Source organism: Bufo bufo, chromosome 2, assembly GCF_905171765.1.
Source record: "Bufo bufo chromosome 2, aBufBuf1.1, whole genome shotgun sequence".
NCBI lineage: Eukaryota > Metazoa > Chordata > Amphibia > Anura > Bufonidae > Bufo > Bufo bufo.
The window spans coordinates 776,967,689-776,990,264 of NC_053390.1; the positions used below are offsets into that span (position 1 = coordinate 776,967,689).

The 22,576-nt window shown below is 44.3% G+C and overlaps 1 protein-coding gene across 1 annotated transcript in view; it reads right to left on the bottom strand.

Annotated features, from left to right (window-relative positions):
- The window catches only part of JAKMIP1 (janus kinase and microtubule interacting protein 1), a 128,824-nt gene that overhangs the window by 25,887 nt on the left and 80,361 nt on the right, over window positions 1-22,576 (bottom strand). Inside the window, 3 exon segments of the mRNA XM_040419114.1 lie at window positions 1,522-1,623; window positions 5,046-5,144; window positions 9,022-9,084. Of these exon segments, the coding sequence (XP_040275048.1) occupies window positions 1,522-1,623; window positions 5,046-5,144; window positions 9,022-9,084 (264 nt within the window).

The following is a 22,576-nucleotide window of genomic DNA, read 5'->3' on the forward strand; positions in this document are numbered from 1 at the left end:
TACTTGTATATACAGTAGGTGGACCTCACCAATAAAAAGAACAAGGAACTGTGGTAACCAACACAGTGTCCTCCTTAAAGGGACACTTCCATCAAGCAACCAATAAGTGACTATTGTATGCAATTTTGTGTTATGAAAAACAGATGGTTCCTGGATAGAATTTTTGAAGTCACTCCATGTATTTTACTTCCTGTCCTGGCTGTTTAACTTCCTCTTTGTATCAACTTTTAGCATAGTTGAGTCTCGCTCAACTCTCTCAGTCAGACCATCACTCTGACCAGAAAAAGCCCCCATGTAGTGACTAAATTTGAGCTACACACTTCACACTAATCAATGCTCTGCTCTTCTGTGGGCATCTTTATCTAGGTCTCAAAAGAACTATAGAGATGTCATCCTACTTCTACACCTACTATTATAATGAGGAATATCCTTCAAATAACATTTCACCCTCACAACAGTAAAATAACTATGGATTACCGATCTATAAAGGAGGTCTTACAACAGAAGGACGGTATTTTGTATGGATATTTCAATGACACAGTACTGCTGAAAGAAATTTTTTTAGAAAATGTGTTTTCTATATTGAATTTAAGAAAAATAGTCCTTTTCTGATGAAAGTGTCCCTTTAACTGAAGAACTGAGTCTCAGTACCAGAAATGCTTGCATGGTTGAGAGCGGTGCTGTGTTGCACAGTTCAATGAAGAGTCAGTAACATCGTGACGCCTATTTTCTGATTATTGGGGGGTCCTGGGATTTGTCCCCACAAATTGATGGCTTCTCCTATAGTAAGGCAACCAGTGCTAATTCCTGGAATACTACATTACTTTTATGGGGGTTTTCTGTGACCTGAGGAATGTTACCTGGTCTACCCTAGTAGTGATGCAGAGGTAAAACACAAGGGGACCTCTATATTCCTTATAGAATATACTTCTATACTAAAAGCTGGCATCATGGTCTGTCTTATCATCTGTATACTACCACCGCTGGATCATGTAATGCTTAAAAATGCAATTTTAGTATTTCTACTGTATTTTTCCCCTTTCTGTTGTATTTTCTGAAGGCAATAGGCCTGGACTGAATGTACATCAAGGTGCTCGAATCATGGCAGTAGCCATTTTGAACTAAGCCAAGTAAACCAGCCTTGTAGCCAAGTAAATTACATGGTCCAAGTATGTGGTAGTGGCTGAACTTCTCAAGGTTGCAAACTACTTGCAACGTCACTAGTTATGAATGAACAGGGAGGTATTCTAACAAGAAAGTCATTTCAGTTCCTGGTTCAAAATGGCCACCTTTAAGTGAAGTAAAGTTTAGCACTATAAAAATCATATCCTAAAGCGTTATGAAACAGCTTAACACAGAGTAGAAACATCACTTATAAGCTGTAAAATGGTGAAGGTGACCATGCATGGCTTCCTGTTAAAGGGGTACAAATAATGATATTGCTTGGTTGACATGTCATGGGTTAATGGCAGCTGGAAACACATGGTATGCACCAGAAGAGAGAAGTGAATCTGCATCTACCTTAATTCCTTCCTGCTGACAGAATAGCTGCAGAGCGCTTCCATTATTTTCTGGGAAGCTGGCTATTTGGAGGTTAAAGGCTGGAGACCTTCGTTCTCTCTCCTGGGAAAAAATGTGTTATTTTACATTTGAACCCAAAAGAACACCTAGGAATGTCATGGAGTATCACCCTGATGTTAACATAACCTGGTCATATGTATGCTCCAACCAGATCAGCTTCTACTCATGAAGTGGAAATGTCCATTTCTTTGTAAAACCATCCACTATTTAGATAAGGGGCTCCTCACCCTCACACAAAAAACACTCATTGACTTGTCATGGCCTCCTGCCAGGCTTCAAAGCAAGAGCCCTTACTTTTGTAAAGAAATAGATGTTAAACTTGCAAGATGTCTTACACAAGACAATAAATTTGTGTTGTCTGAGGGTGGAGCCCCCATGTAGTCCGAGCGACAAGCAGTAGATCTGGTGCAGAAATGTCTTAAAGAAATGTGCTGTGGGTATACTCTTAAGGTGAACCTCCATAACATTTCACAGCCATCTACAGAAAAAGTTAAGTAACATTTTTTTAGCTTTCTTTTACCATCATGCCTTTTCTTTTCCATTCACAGACGATCAGGTAGTTGTGGGGGTTTCTGCTTGTTAAAATCCCAGCTAATAATGGCAGAAAAAATGCTACATGCAGACGCAGAATAGGAATGTCACCAACATTCAGCGTCAGCAGTAGTAGCAGCTCTTCATCTACACCACCATTACTTCAGCAGCAGAAAGTCAACAAGCGATTATGGATAGGGTAACATGGATAAAACCTTCTGGCTAGGATCAACAGAAGTATCTTTTCTTATCAGTGACTCGGACTGGGGCCATTGGATGGGTACAATATACAAAAGAAGGTTTAGACCTGGGTGTACGTAGGTTGACCCAATGGTAACCTGTAGCAGACTTAGGGTCTTCTGATCTAAACCACGAGGTTGTGAAAGTTTAACCTATACACTTTTTTTTCTTTTTTTTTTTACTGGATACCGTTGTAAGGTATAGTGGAGTCTACTAAGCTATGTCATACTACAGGTGAAACTCGAAAAATTTGAATATCGTGCAAAAGTTCATTTATTTCAATAATGCAAACTAAAATTAGAATATTGTGAAAAGGTTGCACGATATTCAAATTTTTTGAGTTTCACCTGTATTACTTTTTTTTATGTATACTGATGTACCCCAGCCAGACAGGGGTCAAAAAAATCCACTCCCGTCTTCCATCTGGTCAATGTAACTATGGACATGTTTACCATGTATGTAAACAGCATTCTGGTATACGCCTTAAACGTACATTAAAAATGTGGTATGAAAATAGTCTTGGTTCAAAAGCCCAAGTGCGAACTGCCCTTAGAGGGTACCGGAAATTTACTTCGGGATAGTAACCCACTTGACTGGACAGTGCACTTCTATTTTTAAACATTCTGAATACACTCCCACATTCTAGTCTAATGGGATGTGTGTCCTGGGGCCCTGAGGGGGCCACATTTCACCAATATTATGTTCTGTAAACATGTTATCCACACTTTTCATATACTTCAATATGTCAAATTACCATTGGATTGCAAATGTTAGCTCCGTTTTGACTTTTACCTTTATAAATTATATTATCAGTGATAGTTTACAAGAGAAGAGGGAGCTTCCATAGCAAAGACAGAAATTAGGCGCTTTCAGGTGCTAATTGACACAATAACAGCCAATTTTCAGGACATTTTTCACTTCTTTGCTTGCTAAGGTAAAGTTCACATCACCGTTAATTTTCTGATCTATCAAAAGGAACAGAAAAATAGGGACCCTGTAAAAAACAAAACAAAAAAAACAAAACGGATCCTGTGCACCAGTTATGCAGTACATTTTTTCCCCATCTAAGAAAACGCATCTCAGACGGAAATGGCTCAAGTGGATGCCAAATGTGTATAACTGATGCACAGAATCAGTTTTTTCACAGGATTCATTTTTTCCCCCTGTTCTTCTGACAGATCAGACGGTGATGTGAACTCTCCCTAACATTGTTGCACTCGAAGCGCCCAAATTCCTGTACAAGTTCTCACAACAAAGTACAATGGAAGTGAGCACAACCTGAAACCGACCCCCAACTCTCTAGGTGCCCTATAGTAACCAAATCGACTGTATCTATGGTACCCATGTCCTCGGATAGAAAGCCTATTCTTTTAACAGGATGTTTCAAAGGGAAATCTGTCAGCAGTTTAGACCATGCTAAAAACTGCTGACAGCACTAGCTTTTATTATCAGGATTAGTGTGAATATGAATTTGCAGGAGCAGAATCTGGCAGAGTAAAAGTTCATATTCACATTACACCCCCCTCCCCGATAATAAAAGCTCCACAAAAGGTGTCTCTGACCTGCTCTCCCCAGCTCCCATCTAGTGTCAACAGTTCAGCATGGTCAAAACTGCTGACAGATTCCATTTAAGTTCTTACTTGCCACATTTTACAAGAAAAAGAAGAGATCCACACATGCAGTTTTAGTTGGTTTTAGTTGGAAAGACCGAGAGTACTCTATATTCTATTTACTCTTGCGTTCTGCATGAAAATCTGCAACAAAAAATATTCAAAAACTGCATGTGTGAATCTAGATTTAGAGCTCATGCAGACGGTCATGGAGCTTGTTTGACTGTGGACATAAGCTTTATGGCTCCTTTGTATGGACAGAGGTATTCCCCACAAAAACAATCAATCATTCTAGGGTAGAATACCTCCAGATCATATCAAATCTGATGGAATATGCGTTCTATGGACACCTATTACTGCTCTGTGTGCATGAGCCCTTTCACGTCCAATTCCCTTAAAATGTCTCTAAGATTTCCATTGTTGACCATGCTTCTCATATAACAAGAAGAAGAGTGGAAGTGAATGCATTGTTTTAGTATTTCAAGTGTCAACGTGAAATTAATATTCAAAGGTTTCATGCTGGAACAAAGAAAAAAAAAAAAAGGGGGGGGGGGCGATAAAAAAAAATATATAATAAATAACAAAAAAAAAGCCAAATAAAATAAACCGAAACATACACACATGCTGGAAATTAGATGGAATAAATGGAAGCCGGAGGGCATATATTTTTTTTTATTATGAGAAAACATTGTAAAACAATATATATTTAAAGAAAAAATAAAAAGAACAAAAAAAAATTGTTAAACGTGCAATACGGACATTAAAATGAACAGGACTAACACAATTCACAGTGTGCACTTTCACGTTAGACATGCAGAAAATTAGACGAGAACAGGGAAATATGGACAAAAATAAAGTGCAATCCGCAGCTCCCATTGGTCAGTTATGTGCTGGTCACTAAACTCTCACAGCTTATAAAAGGCAGTGTGTCCTCTCTTTTTCTGCACTTCCCTTGACTTTAGTCACACGTCCCGCTCCCATATATCCATGTGCTGTAGGAAGCATAGTGTATTAAATGTATTTAATCCGAGACTCAAAAGCAATGTCTGTTCCCGGGGACAGTTTACAGAGAGAATCTCTTACTTCGAGTTCAAGAACGCGGAATTCTAAGAGTTCGTTCTGGTCTCTGGCATCCTGGATTTCATTTTTCAGCTGGCTCTCGTCCAGTTCATATTTAAATATCTAAAATCAAATAAAAAGAAAAAGAAAAAGAAAATCTCGCTTCTCCCCAAATTTTCACAAACTAATGAACAAAGAATGTTATTCCAATAATGTATCCATATCTGCTGGTCACTATTCTAATATATAAGAGTTAGCAGCTTCCAGATGACCGGACTATGGGAACATTTTTAGCAGATGATTAATGGCAATTATTTTAAAGGAATAATCCCATCTGAGACAATGGGGGCATAATCGCTGGGATATGTCCCCATTCTCTGAAAGGTGCGGGTCCCACCTCTGAGAACCTATATTGAGAATGGAGCGGAGAACATGGTCCAGCCACCACCAAGCACTCCCCCCAGAGAAGTGAATGTGAGTGTGGTCACCGCTCCCATTAATTTTGTGGGGCCCAACGGAAATAGCCGAGCCAGCCCATAGAAATGAATAGAGGGTGGCTGCGCATGCGCCCTCCACAACTTTCAGGGCTCCGTACTCTGTGTAGGTGCAGGTCGGACCCGCACCTATAAGACAATGGGGGCATATCCTAGCGATATGACCCCCTTGTCCGAGATGGGAAAGAAATTCAAATTATAAACATTTCCAGCAATTTTTCCCTTGAAGGTGATGATCTCGCTAAGTAAACCCATTCCCATATATTATGTTAGGTCAGGGATGCCCACCTGCGGCCCTTCCAGCATGATGGAAGTTGTAGTTTTGTAACAGCTAGAGGGCCGCAGGTTGGGCATCCCTGTGTAAGGCCATATGGGGCCATATGGTGTCCCCCCACTCTGGCATACCCATTGCAGGTGTTACATGGACACATTTGTATGATTAATTGGCATATAATTATATTGGCAGCTGAGTGGAAAAAAACCCATAAAATCTCTTCTCTTGATCCTATGTCGTCTATTGCAATTAAAACGGAGAAATATGCATAGATATTAAGGAGACGTTGCTGATGCTCCTTCTCCATTCCTGTGCTTGGCTGTAACGTACAGTACTATGCAAACGTTTTAGGCAGGTGTGGAAAAGATGATGGGAAGAAATGCTTTGTAAAATAGAAAGCAAAGTGTTAACAGGTTGTTTTTTATCAATTAACAAAATGAAAACTGAATGAACAAGAGAGAAATCTAAATCCAAATCACTATTTGGCGTGACTGCCCTTCGCCTTCAAAACAGCATAAACTCTTCTAGGTAGACTCGCACACAGTTTTTGAAGGAACACATCAAGGAGATTGTTCCAAACATCTTTGAGAACTAACCACAGATTCTCTGTGGAAGTAGGCTTGCTCAAATCCTTCCGTCTCTTCACGTAATCCCAGACAGACTCGATGATGTTGACATCAGGGCTCTATGGGGGTCGTACTATCACTTCCAGGACTCCTTGTTCTTCTTTATGCTGAAGATCATTCTTAAGGACATCGGCTGTATGTTTGGGGTGGTTGTCCTGCTGCAGAATAAATTTGGAGCCAATCAGATGCCTCCATGACGGTATAGCATGATGAATAAGTATCTGTCTGTATTTGTCAGGATTGAGGAAATCACTAATCCTCATCAAATCCCTTACCCTCAGTTCACACCTGAGCGTTTTACAGCGCGTTCGTACGCGCTGTAAAACACTCAACAAGGAGAAACCAATGCTTCCCTATGGGAATGGTTCTCACCTGGGCGTTTTACAGCGCGTACGATCGCGCTGTAAAACGCCCGACGCTCAAACAAGTACTTGAGCGTTTTTTTGGGCGTTTGTCGCGCGTTCCCGTACATAGACTTTCGGGAACGCGCGACAATGTGTGTTCGCTTGTCTCTGTATGCACGATTGTAAACGCCCGTACAATCGCGCATACAGAGCGCTCCTTTCAGAACGCTCAGGTGTGAACCCAGCGTAACACCATTTGCTGAAATGCAGCCCCAAACTTGCAAGGAACCTCCCTCATTATTGCACCGCCGTCTAGTCATTTGGTGAACAAACTGCTTTTTGTTACAGCCAAATATTTAAAATTTTGACTCACTGGTCCAGATCACCTTTCTGCACCCCAGTTTCTATGCTTTCATGCATAGTTGAGTTGCTTGGCTTTGTTACCCATAAGGTATGGGTTTTTGGCCACAATTCTCCCATGAAGACCACTTCTGGCCAGACTCCTCTGAACATTAGATGGGTGTACCTGGGTCCCACTGGTTTCTGCCTGTTCTGAGCTGATGGCACTGCTGGACATCTTCAGATATCGAAGGGAAGTAAGCATGGTGTGTTTTTTTTGCGGCTGCACTACGTTTTCAGCAAATGGAGTTGGGGATTTGGTCAGGACTAGTGATATCCGTAATAGAGAGAAATACAGGCAGATACTCAGCCATCACACAGTACCATCAGGAGAGCGTATGACTGGCTCCACAATTATTCTGCAACAGGACAATGATCCTAAACATACGGCCAATGTCATTAGGAACTACCTTCAACTACCATTTCAACGGGGCCCTAAAAAGCACACTGCGAAAGAATAGAACATGTTCTATTCTTGTCTGTTTTGCGGACATGAATATGCATTTTGATAATCGGACCTGCGAAAATCGCAGGATGCACAAGGCCGGTATCTATATTTTGCGGTTCGGCTGCGGTTCGACCTAAAGAAGAAAAAAATTGTCCTGGAAGTGATGAGACCTGATCTCAACATCATCCAGTCTGTCTGGGATTACATGAAGAGAGAGAAGGATCTGAGCAAGCCTACATCCACAGAAGAAGCCTCACTGCCAAGTTCCCTCAAAAACTGTGTGCAAGTGTTGTGAAGGCAAATGGTGGTCATAGCAAATCTTGATTGGATTTAGATTTCTCTAATTGATAACAATAACCTATTAACACTACCATTTCTGTTGGCATTCTTACTTTGCAGCATTTTTCCCACACCTAAAACTTTTGCACAGCAAGGTAACTCCTCCCACTCCTGTCTGCAATAGGAGAGAAGGAACACAAAGACACACCCTTTACAAGTCACACCCCTTATAAGCCACACCCCTCAGCTATCTGTCAGCAGAAAATGGAAGGCTTCAGGAGGAAATAAACCACTTCGTTCTCTACAAGATTTCTCCAAGACTGCTTGTTTTTCGCGAACATGTAGAAAATCCTGCAGACTGACAAACCATGTGAGCAAGGGTATCTCTGGTGCTTCCATCGTTTAGGTCTAGGTTTGGTGTTCCTTTAAGGCTCTTTAAGGCTCTCCTTATAGCTTTTTAGATGCATGCCATTTAACCAGCGGGTGTCCAAACCTTTGAATTTTGAAGACAGATAAATGTAGGTAAAGTGCGTCTTGTAGCATTCATTTCTCCAGTCAGTCGCTTCAGAGATTGATTTGCAAATCTCCATGGCAACTGAAATTCTGAATACATATCAGTCATTGATAAGCAATGTGCTGACTGCACAGTGGTTACTTAGTCCTCACAGGGAAACCCAGTGATCTGATCAAAGGAGAGGGGGGGGGTCTCAGTCACTCTTGACTGTGGTGATGAAAGGGTTAAACGGCCATGGCTGGAAGTTCCCTCCATCTCGGCCGTAAGAGCAGTAGCTGGGCTAAGAACAAGAGCAGGAGGAGAACGGATCACTAAAATGCTAATCGCTCTAAAGCAGTGATACCATAAGATGTCGCTGCAGACTGAGAACCTGCACTGAAAGAGAGCGGCTGTTAAAAGGGTTAAAATGGCTGCTGGAGACTAATTTCTAATTTGCAGCTAATGAGGTGATTAACGGACTGACATAAGGACATGCAGACCACAGACCGGCCCCTCATGACCTAATTGTTGGTGGAAACAAGGATGATTCCTTAACCCTGAACACTAGAAGCTGACCATGAATACCCCGTTCATTTTACAGAGCGCCACATCAGCGGTGTCATATACCGCCATCACACAATACCTTTTCTAACAGATCTTGATTTTTCCTCAGAAGAAGCTGCTTCTCTTCCACCCACTTGGAATCCTGAGGAAGACAGAGGTAAAGTTCAAGAATCGATCAGGAATCCTGTCTCACCGCAAACATCCAATCCTTCTGCAGTGGTGAAAAACCATAAGGGATTGTACACCCAGCACCCCAAGCTGTGGTGAAACTACCACTCCCAGCATGCTCCATTCATTTCTATGGAGTTCTGAGAACAGCCGAGCGAGTGTGCATCTTAGGAGTTGTAGTTTTACCGGAGGTTAGCCATCACAAAAGAAAGGACATGTTCTTTCACAGCGCGGCCGTGGCTTTAAGCCGCCGCTCCACAATCGTCAGCGCTGCCTCCCACTGAGATATCGAGGAGGCAGAAAGGGTGTGGCCGTCAGCGGGTTCTCGGCAAAATTTCCGCTCAAAAAGCTGCCGTGTGAACTTCCCCTTAGGACCCGTTTACAGGAAGTTTTTGGCGCTGTTTTCCATGCCAAAAATGCCTCTAATTCATTTCAATGGAGGCCGGAACTTAAAAAAAAAAAAAACTGTATGGAAAAAAGAATCAGCATGTTCTATTTTGGAACGCAATCCACGCTGATTCTCCCATTGAAATGAATGGGAAGCTCAAAAACCGCTCCTCGATCCTCAGCTTTGGCTCCCACTAAGATGTATGGGAGGCAGAGAGGTCACGGCTGTCGGCGGGTTTTCGGCAGAATTTTGGCGCAGCTGTCAACACCAAAACTCCGCAGGTAAAACCCACTGTGTGAACAGTCCCTAAGGGTAAATTCATATGCAGCAGAATTGTTGCAAAAATTTATGCCACTGAAAACCTGTCTCATACATGTGAATGGGGATGTTATGGCGGCATGCACATAGATTTCCCCCAATATCAAACACTAAAACAGAAGAGGTAAAGAGGTAACAACGAGCAAGATCTATCTTCATTAAGTTAAGCAGATATTAATTAACTGACATTATAGACTCTTGCTTTGTATGTGAATAGAGTACAAAACATGAAACAATACATAAATAATTGACTGGGTCAGGCTTCTAAATCTTCATCTCCTCTGGTTGTGAAAGTTTGTGCTGTGCTACGCGTTTCACCCCTAGCGCATGTGCAGTAGAGAACAATTTCTCTGCCAGGCCAAAAAGAAGTGTACTCTGCGTGTGCCATGGCGCAAAAGTTTATGGCTATGGGGTCAGGTAGACCCTTGTAGAAACACTGATGGAACAGACTAAATTACTACACCACAGTTTTAGCGCTTCCCCACAGTCTTAGCGCTGCCCTCCCCACAGTCTTAGCGGTGCCCCCCCCACAGTCTTAGCGCTGCCCCCCCCCACAGTCTTAGCGCTGCCCCCCCCACAATCTTAGCGCTGCCCCCCCACAATCTTAGCGCTGCCGCCCCACAGTCTTAGCGCTGCCCCGCCCCACAGTCTTAGCGCTGCCCCGCCCCACAGTCTTAGCGCTGCCCCCCCCCACAGTCTTAGCGCTGCCCCCCCCACAGTCTTAGCGCTGCCCCCCCACAGTCTTAGCGCTGCCCCCCCCACAATCTTAGCGCTGCCCCCCCCCCCACAGTCTTAGCGCTGCCCCCCCCCCACAGTCTAGTACACTCTACATAGGTGGATTATGTGTCACTTTTCAGACCACGGTGTATTAAGTTCGGTGTTAACTGCTTTTTCCTATAATCAGAAAACTGAAAATGGATGCATACTGGCTTATTTTCGGAGGGTGTAATGTGTCTCTCTACAACGCAGGGTCTTATGTAAGAGGAGAATCCGGCAGCCCGGCTGCTCTCATGTAGGGGTTTGTTTTCCAGTCTCATTATGTGGGGGCACAGACACGGAAGAATAATGAGAATAGAATATAAGCCTTGTTTACCAGGATGAGGGTCAGATCTTTAGCTAAACCCTTGCAGAGGCTTATTGAGGCCACAATGGAGCAGATGATACGGCCATATTGCAACCCAACATACAAGGCAGTATGAACCAGCTACTGACTGGTAAAACTTACACTGACAATATTATTATAGGATAAAAATAAAAAATAAAATTCAATTCATATCAATAGAAACTCAAATGTGGCAGAAAACTACCTCAAAAGGCCTCATGCACACGGCAGTAGTTTCGGTCCACATAAGATCCGCATTTTTTGCTGATTGCGGACAAGAATAGGACTTCTCTCTAGAAAAGGGGGGGGGGGGGGGGCATGCTTACAGCCAGGATCCACGATCTATGGACTGCAAAACACTTACTGCCGTGTGCATGAGCCCAAATATAGCGGCCGCTACGGTGGATGTCCGGACTTCAAACAACCTCTGAGCAGAGGCTGAAGCCACTGAGTGCCAGCGGTTTTACACAGCAGACACCCGGAGGCATTGCCCGAGATCAATTGTGACCACAGCATTTGAGCAATGACATCCTGGGAGCGCTGTGCTCCCGGGGCCCAAACGGCTCCACCACGGCAAGACTAAGGGTACCGTTCCATTGCTATGGCAACCTCTGGCCTTCTCAAGGCTTCCAGACCTGCCACCGTGAAGTTCCTGTCTGTGGCAGGGCTCCATAGGAACACACTGAATCTCCCATAGCTTGCAATGCTAAATCATTGCAGTCTAGGGGAGAAGGTATCTGACAATGCCATGTTAAAGTCACCTAGAGGGACTCGAAATAAGTGGGGGGGAAAAAAAGTAGGAAAAAGTTTTTAAAAATGCAGAAAAAAAATTAAGAACATTATTATCATGCCCCAATATGCCTGAACTATTAAAATAGACACGTTGTTCCCATACAGTGAGCGCCATAATGAGAAAATATAATCAACAGACAGATTTGCCATTTTCTTTTGTCGCTTTATCTCCCAAAAAAACCTGAATAAAAAGCGATAGAACAGTCATACACGATGCAAAATAGAATCAAAGCTACAGATCGTCTTGCAATAAATGAGTCCTCACACAGCTCTGTAGACATCACTATAAAAAGGTGATGGAGGTCATAATATGGCGATGCAAGAGGAAAAAAATTTTTTATTGTGCTGATCCAGAGAATGAAGATAAGGGCTCTTTCACACTTGCGTTGTCCGGATCCGTCATGTACATTTGCCGGAGGTGCCCGCCGGATCCGTAACACCGCAAGTGAACTGAAAGCATTTGAAGACGGATCCGTCTTCAAAATGCTTTCAGTGTTACTATGGCACCCAGGACGCTATTAAAGTCCTGGTTGCCATAGTAGTAGTGGGGAGCGGGGGAGCAGCATACTTACAGTGCGTGCGGCTCCCGGGGCGCTCCAGAATGACGTCAGAGCGCCCCATGCGCATGGATGACGTGTCCATGTGATCACGTCATCCATGCGTGTGGGGAGCCCTGACGTCATTCTGGAGCGCCCCGGGAGCCGCACGGACGGTAAGTATGCTGCTCCCCCGCTCCCCACTACTACTATGGCACCCAGGACTTTAATAGCGTCCTGGGTGCCATAGTAACCATTCAGAAAAAGCTAAACGTCGGATCCGGTAATGCGCCAAAACGACGTTTAGCTTAAGGCCGGATCCGGATCAATGCCTTTCAATGGGCATTAATTCCGGATCCGGCCTTGCGGCAAGTGTTCAAGATTTTTGACCGGAGCAAAAAGCGCAGCATGCTGCGGTATTTTCTCTGGGCCAAAAAACGTTCCGTTCCGGAACTGAAGACATCCTGATGCATCCTGAACAGATTTCTCTCCATTCAGAATGCATTAGGATAAAACTGATCAGGATTCTTCCGGCATAGAGCCCCGACGACGGAACTCTATGCCGGAAGAAAAGAACGCAGGTGTGAAAGAGCCCTAACAGGTGAGTTTTACTGCATAGGGAACGGCATAAAATGAAACTTATTAAACTGTGGTGGAATTGCGTTTTTTTTTTTTCTCAATTCCAATTGGATTTTTTTTTTTATAACGACAATAATCATCTTTATGCATATAGCGCCAACATTTTCCGTTCATGTACAGTCATGAATAGAATAGCAACAGACAAGTCAATAATTAGAACAAGAGGAATGAGGACCTGCTCGCAAGAGCTTACAATCTAGGAGAAGATAGGGGCGACACAAAAGGTAAAAGTTCTTGTTTTGTACAATGGTCCAGCCATCTTGGGAAAATAGGGGAGTAGATATAAAGCTGCATGAGCCGGTCATCAGCCGATATCTGTAGTGCTTTTGGGTACGGTGAAGAGATGGTGGAGGATCAGGTTCAGTAAATGATAAAAGGGCTATATATGGAGTGGAGTTAGATCAGGGGATGTGATACGCCACCCAAAAAAGATGCGCCTAAAACTGTGTATATTGTGATTTAACCTAATATCTTGGGGTAGGGCATGTGATGGACCATGTGACGACCGGAGTGACGTCACCACAGGTCCTTTACCCAGGTCCTGAAGAAAGAATACAGAAGGAGATGCTGGGCTGCGCTATCAAGTGGACTAAGGTGAGTTAAATTATTTTTTATTTGCTATTATTATGTTATAAGGGGAAATAATACAATCTACAGAACTCCGATCCCAAGCCCGAACTTCTGTGAAGAAGTTCGGGTTTGGGTACCAAACATGCGTGATTTTTCTCACGCGAGTGCAAAACGCATTACAATGTTTTGCACTCGCGCGGAAAAATCGCGGGTGTTCCCGTAACGCACCCGCTCATTTTCCCGCAACGCCCGTGTGAAAGAGGCTTAGAGGTTTTTGATTATGGTGGATGTCAGTCGTAAATCGTTTGCAGAATGTAGAGCGGTAGACCGAGACAGTCGCATAGCGTGGGTTGCCAGCACCCGGGGCAAGCCAAGTATTGCACCCCTCCCCCCAACATGTGGCCACGCCCCTTTTTTTATAGATCATGTAGTAGATATCACTTGCAGTCCTATGTAACACCACAGATAACACAGTGATAACTCTCTGAGTACAGATAACGAAGTAGATGGGTGTGAGCCCCCAGATTTCATAACACGCACGGTGTGACCTGAAGTCTGGGGACAGGCTGCTACAATGTGGGCCAAATTCTATATCCATCCTCCCATCACTACAGAACATACAGGGTTATACAGCGCCCAATACGTCTTACATCCAGTGACGTCTCCTTTGATGTAGATGTTCTCTTTCCTCATCTTCTCCTTTCAGACCTTCAGACCAGACCACCAGTTTTCAGCCATTTCTCGTCTCTGCAGTTTGACAAAAGAAATATCTTAGTTTACTACTTTTCCATCATCCTCTCATATTCTGGACAAATCATCCTACCACCCCCAATACTGTGCCGCTGTGATCCCCAATACTATACTGCAGAAACAGATAATACCCCTGATAATACTAGTACCACACAGATAATGCCCCCTTCAATAATTATTGGCACACACTGCCCTAAAATAACTGTGCCCAGCAAATAGTGCCCCTGACACTAATAGTGTAAACACAACGTCCCCCAAAAATGATTGTGGTAAGCTGATACTGTGCCAAGGTGTCCCCACAGTAATAGTGCTCCCAAAATTCCCACCAATAGGAATAATTCTCTGTTAGAGCACACATGGTAGTAATAGTGCTCCTACAGTGCCCCAGAAGTAATATTGCCCCCATAGTGCCCATACTAGTAATCATGTTCCCCATAGACCCCCAGTAGTAATAATTCTCCTTATAATGTGACAGTACAAAAAATGCTTCATTATAATGTGTGCTAGTGCAAAAAATACCCCCTTTTAATGCCCCCAGTTGAGCTAATGTCCCTATAGTGCCCCCAAAATGTGTCAGTATAAAATACCCCTATATAGTGCCCCCATAATGTACCAGTATAAAATGCCCCATATTCAGTGCCCCAGTAGATGCCCTCACTGTCCCCCATAATTTGCAAGTATAAAATACCCCTTCTCAGTCCCCCCCCGTAGATGACCGCATAGTACTCCTCTCCCCCCTTCCCCATAGTACCCACCATGATGTGTCCCAGTATAAAATGCCCCTATACAAAGCCCCCCATATAAAATACCCCTTCTTTGTGGCCTCAGTAGAATCCCCCAATATAGTGTTCCTCTCCCACCCTTTCCCCACAGTGCCCCCCATATAAAATACCCCTTCTTTGTGGACTCAGTAGATGCCCCTATAGTGCCCCCCAATAATGTGCCAGTAAGAAGTGCCCCCATAGATGCCCCCACAGTGCCCCCCAATAATGTGCCCCCCGATAATGTGCCAGTAAGAAGTGCCCCCGTAGATGCCCCCCAATAATATGCCAGTAAGAAGTGCCCCCCAATCATGTGCCAGTAAGAAGTGCCCCCCCCATAGATGCCCCCCAATCATGTGCCAGTAACAAGTGCCCCACAGCGCTCCTCTCCGTATTGTACCATATAAAAAAAATAAACACTTATACTTACCTCCATCAGACTGGCAGCGATGCGATGCATGCCTCTTCCGGCCTATGTCCTGTGCTGTACAGCTCAGGTGGCGCGATGACTTCATTGCGCTGCCTGCACTGGCCTGGTGCCTGCAGCCTATCAGAGGAACGGGGAAGGGAGACGCCTCTCCCTCCCCTGCCCCGCCGCAGCACATCTATCTGTATCGCTGTCCTGAGGACGGCGATACAGATGACTATGGAGATGAGCGCTTCCACATCGGAAGAGCTCATCTCCCTGTTCCCTACTGCCGCCCCCCACTTGTCACCAGGGCCTTGCCGCCTGATTTGCGGTGCTGCTCTGCTGGTGCCCCCTGCAGTTTTGCACCCGGGGCAACGGCCCCCCCCACGCTACGCCACTGGACAGAGATGAGGAAAGAGATGTAGGTGGGTGAAGTACTGTGGAGAACTTTGTTGGATTCTATACTGTATATGAACCAATGCAATGACTGGCACAGAGTGGAGACATCAGAGTAGCGGTTAGACGGATAGATCAGCCTGGCTGCTGCATTAAAGGGGTTGTCCCACGAAAAATATTCTACAGTTTTCAAACCAGCACCTGGATCTGAATACTTTTGTAATTCCATGCAATTAAAAATATAGCACAGTCACTGAGTTATTCAATAAAATGTATATGTATATGTATAGCGCCAACTGTGTTTGTTTTTTTCCTTATTTCTTTGACCTGCTCACTGAGATGGCCGCACATGCTCAGTTTCATTATTCAACTGCCTCCTGAGCTGTGATAGGGAGAGCTGAGACACGCCTCCTGAGCTGTGATAGGTAGAGCATGGACACGCCCCCTGAGCTGCAGCAGAAAAGACACTCCTCTTTAGCTGTCAGCTTGATATAAATCTAGCAGAGCAATGAATGTGGAGATCTCTGGATCCATGGGAGGTACAGGGCTGGTTCTAGCTTTGTTAGAAAGAGATTGTACTATATGATGGCTGATTTTCATTTTTTACATTAATCGTGGGACAACACCTTTAAAGGGGTTCTCCAGGAATTAAAGGGGTTGTCCCATCTCAGACAATGGGGGCAGATCGCTAGGATATGCCCCCATTGTCTGATAGGTCCGGGTCCCACCGCTGAGACCCGCACCTATATCGAGAACGGGGCCCCGCAAGTGAAGAAAGGGCGCATGCACAGCCGCCCTTCATTCATTTCTAAGGGGCCGCCGAAAATAGCAGAGCGCAGGCTTGGCTATTTCCGTCGGCCCCATAGAAATGAATGGGAGCCTGGGCCGCGCATGCGCGGTACACTCCCATTCACTTCTATGGGAGCAGGGCTTGGTGATGGACGGACCCCGGGAAATCTGGGGTCCTCCAGCCACAGCTCTCCCCGCTTCGTTCTCGTTATAAGTGCATCATATCCTAGCGATATGCCCCCATTGTCTGAGATGGGAATACCCCTTTAAGAAAATGAAAATAATTACTTTATTATGAATATATTCTGAAATTCCTTTCATTATATATAATGGCTTGTTTTATCTGGGAAGCAGTCATCAGGGGAAACAAAATGGCCGCTGTCCCATCAGTTCACACAAAACCTGTCCTGATCCCACATGAGGACAAGTTACTTTACAACACTGAGGTAAAGAGCTGCCTCATCCTCCTCTCTACTTGTCAGGGGTTATGATCCTGAATACAGATGACAAGAACTTTAGCTGGATCTCTGGGGAATTTAGTTCATGAGGAGACATGAAGTACAGAGAGGACGGAGAGGACAGACTGTGGTAATGTGTTGCTGTGGTAATGGAGACTGCATACAAGTGCTGCTGCTCATTAGCCACACCTCACCCCAGGGGCGTTGCTAAGTTAAAACATTTGGGGCCTGGGCCCCTGATGTTTTGTCCCAGGCCCTGAATGTACTGCCTACCAGATAGATCCAACTGTATTGCCGTCCTCAGGACAGCAATACAATTGAATCTAATGCCCTGCAAGAGCTGAAGGAACTGTGGTGACATCACAGGTCATGTGATCAAATCTAAATGCAGTAGCTTAAAAGGACCTGCGATAATGTCACAAACATGTGATCAGTGCAGGAGAGGACGGCTCAGCAGTGAAAAGAATCCCTGGGAAGAAGTTGTGGTGAGCGGCTGGGGAGAGGGTGATGTTCTTTACATGGAACTGTATGCTGAAGGCGGCTGGGAAGGGGGTGATGTTATTTACGTGGGACTGTATATTGGAGGGGGCTGGAGAGATGGTGTGATGGTATTTACATGAGACTGTATTTTGGAGGGGGCTGCAGATAGAGAGGGATGTTATTTACATGGGACTGTATATTGGAGGGGGCTGGAGAGATGGTGTGATGGTATTTAGATGGGACTGTAGATAGAGAGGGATGTTATTTACATGGGACTGTATATTGGAGGGGGCTGGTGTGATGATTATTACATGGGACTCTATGGCGGAGGGAGGGAAATAATGTTATTTACATTGGACTGTTTGGTGGAGGTGCTGAGGAATTATAATTTCCGAGGACATTAAAGGGAGGAATATAACTACAGGGGGCACTGCATTGGGCATTATAAATACTGGGGGAGCTTCAGGGCGAGCATTATAACAGTAGGGGGCATTATAAATACTGGGGGCACTGTAGAGGCATTATAACAGTAGGTGGCAATATAAATACTGAGGCACTTCAGGGTGAGCATTATAACAGTAGGGGGCATTATAAATACTGGGGGTACTGTGGGGGCATTTTAAATGCAGGGGACATTAGGCATTCTTACTACTGGGGGCTCTATAGGAGGGTCTTATAGATCTGCCTTATTTCTACTAAGAGCACTATGGGGGCCTTATTACTACTGAGGGGGTCTGTAGAGAGCTTTATTACCACTGGGGAACAATAGGGGGGCTTATTTCTACTGGGGACTCTGTGAGGGTATTAATACTGGAGGGCTCTTCTACTAATGGGGGCACTCTTGGGGAGCTCTGTCACTTTTGGGGGCACTGTAGGGGCTGTATTACTAATGAGAGCGTTCTAGAAGGGAATTACTATTGGTGGGACTATGAGGAGTACTGTTACTATGGGGAAGATTATCTGTATGGCACTCATTTTTCTTCAGGATAGTATTTGGGGGTACAGAAAAGTGAGGAAGTTAAGATGTCCATGTGTTACACTCTGCAGAGACGAGGCGGCTGAGAGAAGTTGTCCGGACTGAATGGAGAAGAGGATGACAAAGAAGATCTACATCAGAGGAGTCTTCACCTGGAGGCCTTGGACGTGAGAGGTATGTGCTGCTGTATAGCAAGTACAGTAAAATGTCTTCAGTGCTAGTGTTTGCGGGGGGCAACGGTGGGTCGACTTAGATAATTGGGCAATATTCATTGGGGCTTGGGCCCCGGATCTTTTGAGACCCTAGCAACGCCCCTGCCTCACCCTCCTCTCATGTCTCCTCATCTCTATTCCCACAGAGTTTCACCTATATCAGGATCATGATTCCTGACAAGCAGAGCAGAGAGGAGGATGAGGCAGCACTATGGCTCATTGTGGTGAAGTAACTTGTCCTCCTGTGTGATTAGGACAGGTTTTGTGTGTACTGATAGGACGGCGACCATTTTATTTCTCCTAATGATTGCTCTCTAGACAAATGGAATCATTCTAAGTAATGAAAGGTATTTGTGAATATATTTATTATAAAATAATATTTAAGTATTTTCATTTTTTTAATTCCTGGAGAACCCCTTTAAGCATAGATTGGAGAGGGGAAAGTCTGGTGAGGGGGAGGCCAATTAATAGTGAGTTACAGTAATTGAGGTGGGAATGGATCAGGGCAACAATGGGAGATTTTGTTGTTTCCATAGTGAGCAAGGGGTGGATTATAGATATATTTTTGAGGTGCAGGTGACACAAACGGGCAAGAGATTGAATATAGGGGGTGAAGGAAAGATCAGTGTCAAACATAACAGCCAGACAGTGGGTGTGCTGCCTAGGCATTATGGTAGTGCCACACACTGAGATGGAGATATCTGCTTTAGGTAGGTTAGATGGAGAGAACACAAGAGGTTCAGTTTTCGGACAGCGGACAGTCAGTCACTGGTGTTCTGTAATACAGCAGGAGTGATGTCGGGGGATGAAGTGTCATCAGCATAGAGATGGTACTGGAAACCAAATCTGCTGATAGTCTGTCCAATTGGGGCTGTGTAGAGAGAAAAGAGGACCAAGGATTGTACCCTGAGGAACCCCAACAGCAAAAGGGAGAGGAGAAGAAGTGGAGCCAACGAATGCGCGAGAGAGAGAGAGAGCGAGAGAGAGATGAAGCGAGAGAGAGATGAAGCGCGAGAGAGAGAGATGAAGAGAGAGAGAGAGAGAGATGAAGCGAGAGAGAGAGAGAGAGAGATGAAGCGAGAGAGAGATGAAGCGAGAGAGAGAGATGAAGCGAGAGAGAGAGATGAAGCGAGAGAGAGAGAGATGAAGCGAGAGAGAGAGAGAGAGATGAAGCGAGAGAGAGAGAGATGAAGCGAGAGAGAGAGAGAGAGAGAGAGAGATGAAGCGAGAGAGAGAGAGAGAGAGAGAGAGAGAGAGAGAGAGAGAGAGAGAGAGAGAGAGAGAGAGAGAGAGAGAGAGAGAGAGAGAGATGAAGCGAGAGAGAGAGAGAGAGAGAGAGAGAGAGAGAGAGATGAAGCGAGAGAGAGAGAGAGAGAGAGAGAGAGATGAAGAGAGAGAGAGAAAGAGAGAGAGAGAGATGAAGCGCGAGAGAGAGAGAGAGAGAGAGAGATGAAGCGCGAGAGAGAGAGAGAGAGAGAGAGAGAGAGAGAGATGAAGAGAGAGAGAGATGAAGAGAGAGAGAGAGAGAGAGAGAGAGAGAGAGAGAGAGAGAGAGAGAGAGAGAGAGAGAGAGAGAGAGAGAGAGAGAGAGAGAGAGAGAGAGAGAGAGAGAGAGAGAGAGAGAGAGAGAGAGATGAAGAGAGAGAGATATGAAGCGAGAGTAGACCAGACGCTCCAGGAGTTTAGAGATGAGGAAGCATGCCACTACATTGTAAGCAATACAAAATGGCGCCATTAGAAAGTACAACTTATCTTACTAAAAATAAGCTCTCAGATGGCTATGTGAATGAAAATAATAATCATAAAAATTTGGGCTTCAGGAAGGCAGGGAATAAAAAAAATGAAAATGCAAAAACAAAACTGACAGTCTGTAAGAGGTTAAGTTCAATTTTTTAGTAACATGATGACCATTGTAACTTAAAGGGATATGCCAGGATAGGCCTTCAATATATAATCCGCGAGGGTTGCGGAATCTGCGGGCATGTGGAGTGTAGAAACCCTGTTGATCTGATATTGATGGCCTCTCCTAAGGATAGATATTAAATTAACCACAGGTGTATAATGGTCACTAATGATAACCAAAAAATAATAAAATGGGGACCCAATTGTAAATACAAAAAATGAACAGAACTGGTGGGTAACCTCAAATAAGACTTAACTTTTAATACAACATTTAAAATACCCAAAAGGAGGTGAAAAGGTCGCTCGCTACAGTACAAGACACTCAAATGGTGAAAAAGTACATAATTGCTATATGTAGTGCCAACAAACCTGAATGGGAGCAAAGGGGTGGGAGGGGAAGGGAGACTGGGTCTCTTTCTCCTATTGATCCCTCCCTATACACCTCCTAAGTTGTCCCTAGGTTTCCCTACGCAGCGCCATGTGACTGCCCAGTTTCGTCAGAGAAGGGAGCAAACAAGGGAACTATGTTGGCACACTAAGGCATATACTATAAATGAGCCCACAATAGCAAGCAAAATACAGCTATATCCCAAAAACACACTGCCCGACGCGTTTCATTGGCCTAGGGCCAATTCATCAGGGGACTTGAATAGATGAAGTACAGCAATACAAAGTAGTCAATACATGAAGTGCACAAAGCAAAATAGTCAAGAGATAAAGTGCAAACAGCAGCCAAAACTTAGCTTAGCAGCAGCGGCAGAGGCTCCATCTGATCAAACTAATGGAGTGTTTCGTCCTCATAGCACAGCCCTCTAGTTTCTTTGCAGCTGATAGTCGTCCAGCCGGACTTGTGGCAGGATAGGCCATAAATATTAAAATCTTGGCTACAAGGCTATGACACTATAGAAAACTAGTAATTGGTTCCAAAGTCCTCAAAATATCATCTCAAAATAAGAAAAAAAATGAAGAATAAAGAAAAACAATTGGATTATTCATAAAGATATTGCAAAACTTTCAATATAAAGCGAGTAATAAAAAAAATAATAAAAGCTGTAAGCCACTTTCTAAGTAGAGGACAGGAGCTTCTTCAGGGTCACGTACAGTACACACATGTACCAGAAATATAACATGAAGACGCCCTCTGATTGCCTGATACAGGTAAAGCGCAGGCAGTGGAGAGGCGCCACTAGACAGCCAGTCAGTGCCGGCATTTTAGTAAAACAAGCGTTTTACCAGTGAATTACCAGCGTTGATCGGCTGCACCTTCCAGGCAATGGCATATGCCATCTATCCGGGCTCTTCATGGCATTGAAGGCACTGCTTTTTGAATGTAGGTTGAGAATGTTGTATCCTGAGGCCATTGTAACTTCAGGGATCACTGTAACGTATCTGGGCATTAAAGGTCTATCAATTAGCAAGAGCATCACTCTCTCTTTCTGGAAGACCCAGCCTGTCCGTACATTACAGAGATGGCCCGTGATTTCAATGGGCTTTATGTAATTCTTAATTTCTCCAGAGATGGTGCTGCAGGTAACGTGAACACCCGCTGCCAAGGTCACCAGCAGACTCCAGCTGATCCGAGGGTTGCAGCAGTGTGATATACCCTTTAATCAGTTTATTTTCAAGGGATTCAACAAAAAGGGACTGGCACTTTGGTGCTTAACATTTCCCTTTACTGTCAATGTTTCTATGCCCTTTTAGGATCAGAAGGAGTAACATTATATAAAAGTATTTTTAGAGAATAGTAATAATTAAAAACAAGCTTCCTGTGGATACAGCAAAAAATTAACATTGTGTGATGTTGTGACGTTGCACATGCGTGCCAATGTTTGGACCCTTCCTCAGGCTCACTGGAATCCAACTCCAGGCTTAATATAATACACAGCCATTGCTGAATTATGGGGTTTAATATACCAAACTTTGCTACCACTACATCATTTTTGTACTGTGGCATTTTTTGTGACATGGATCAATAAAGTGCAAAACTT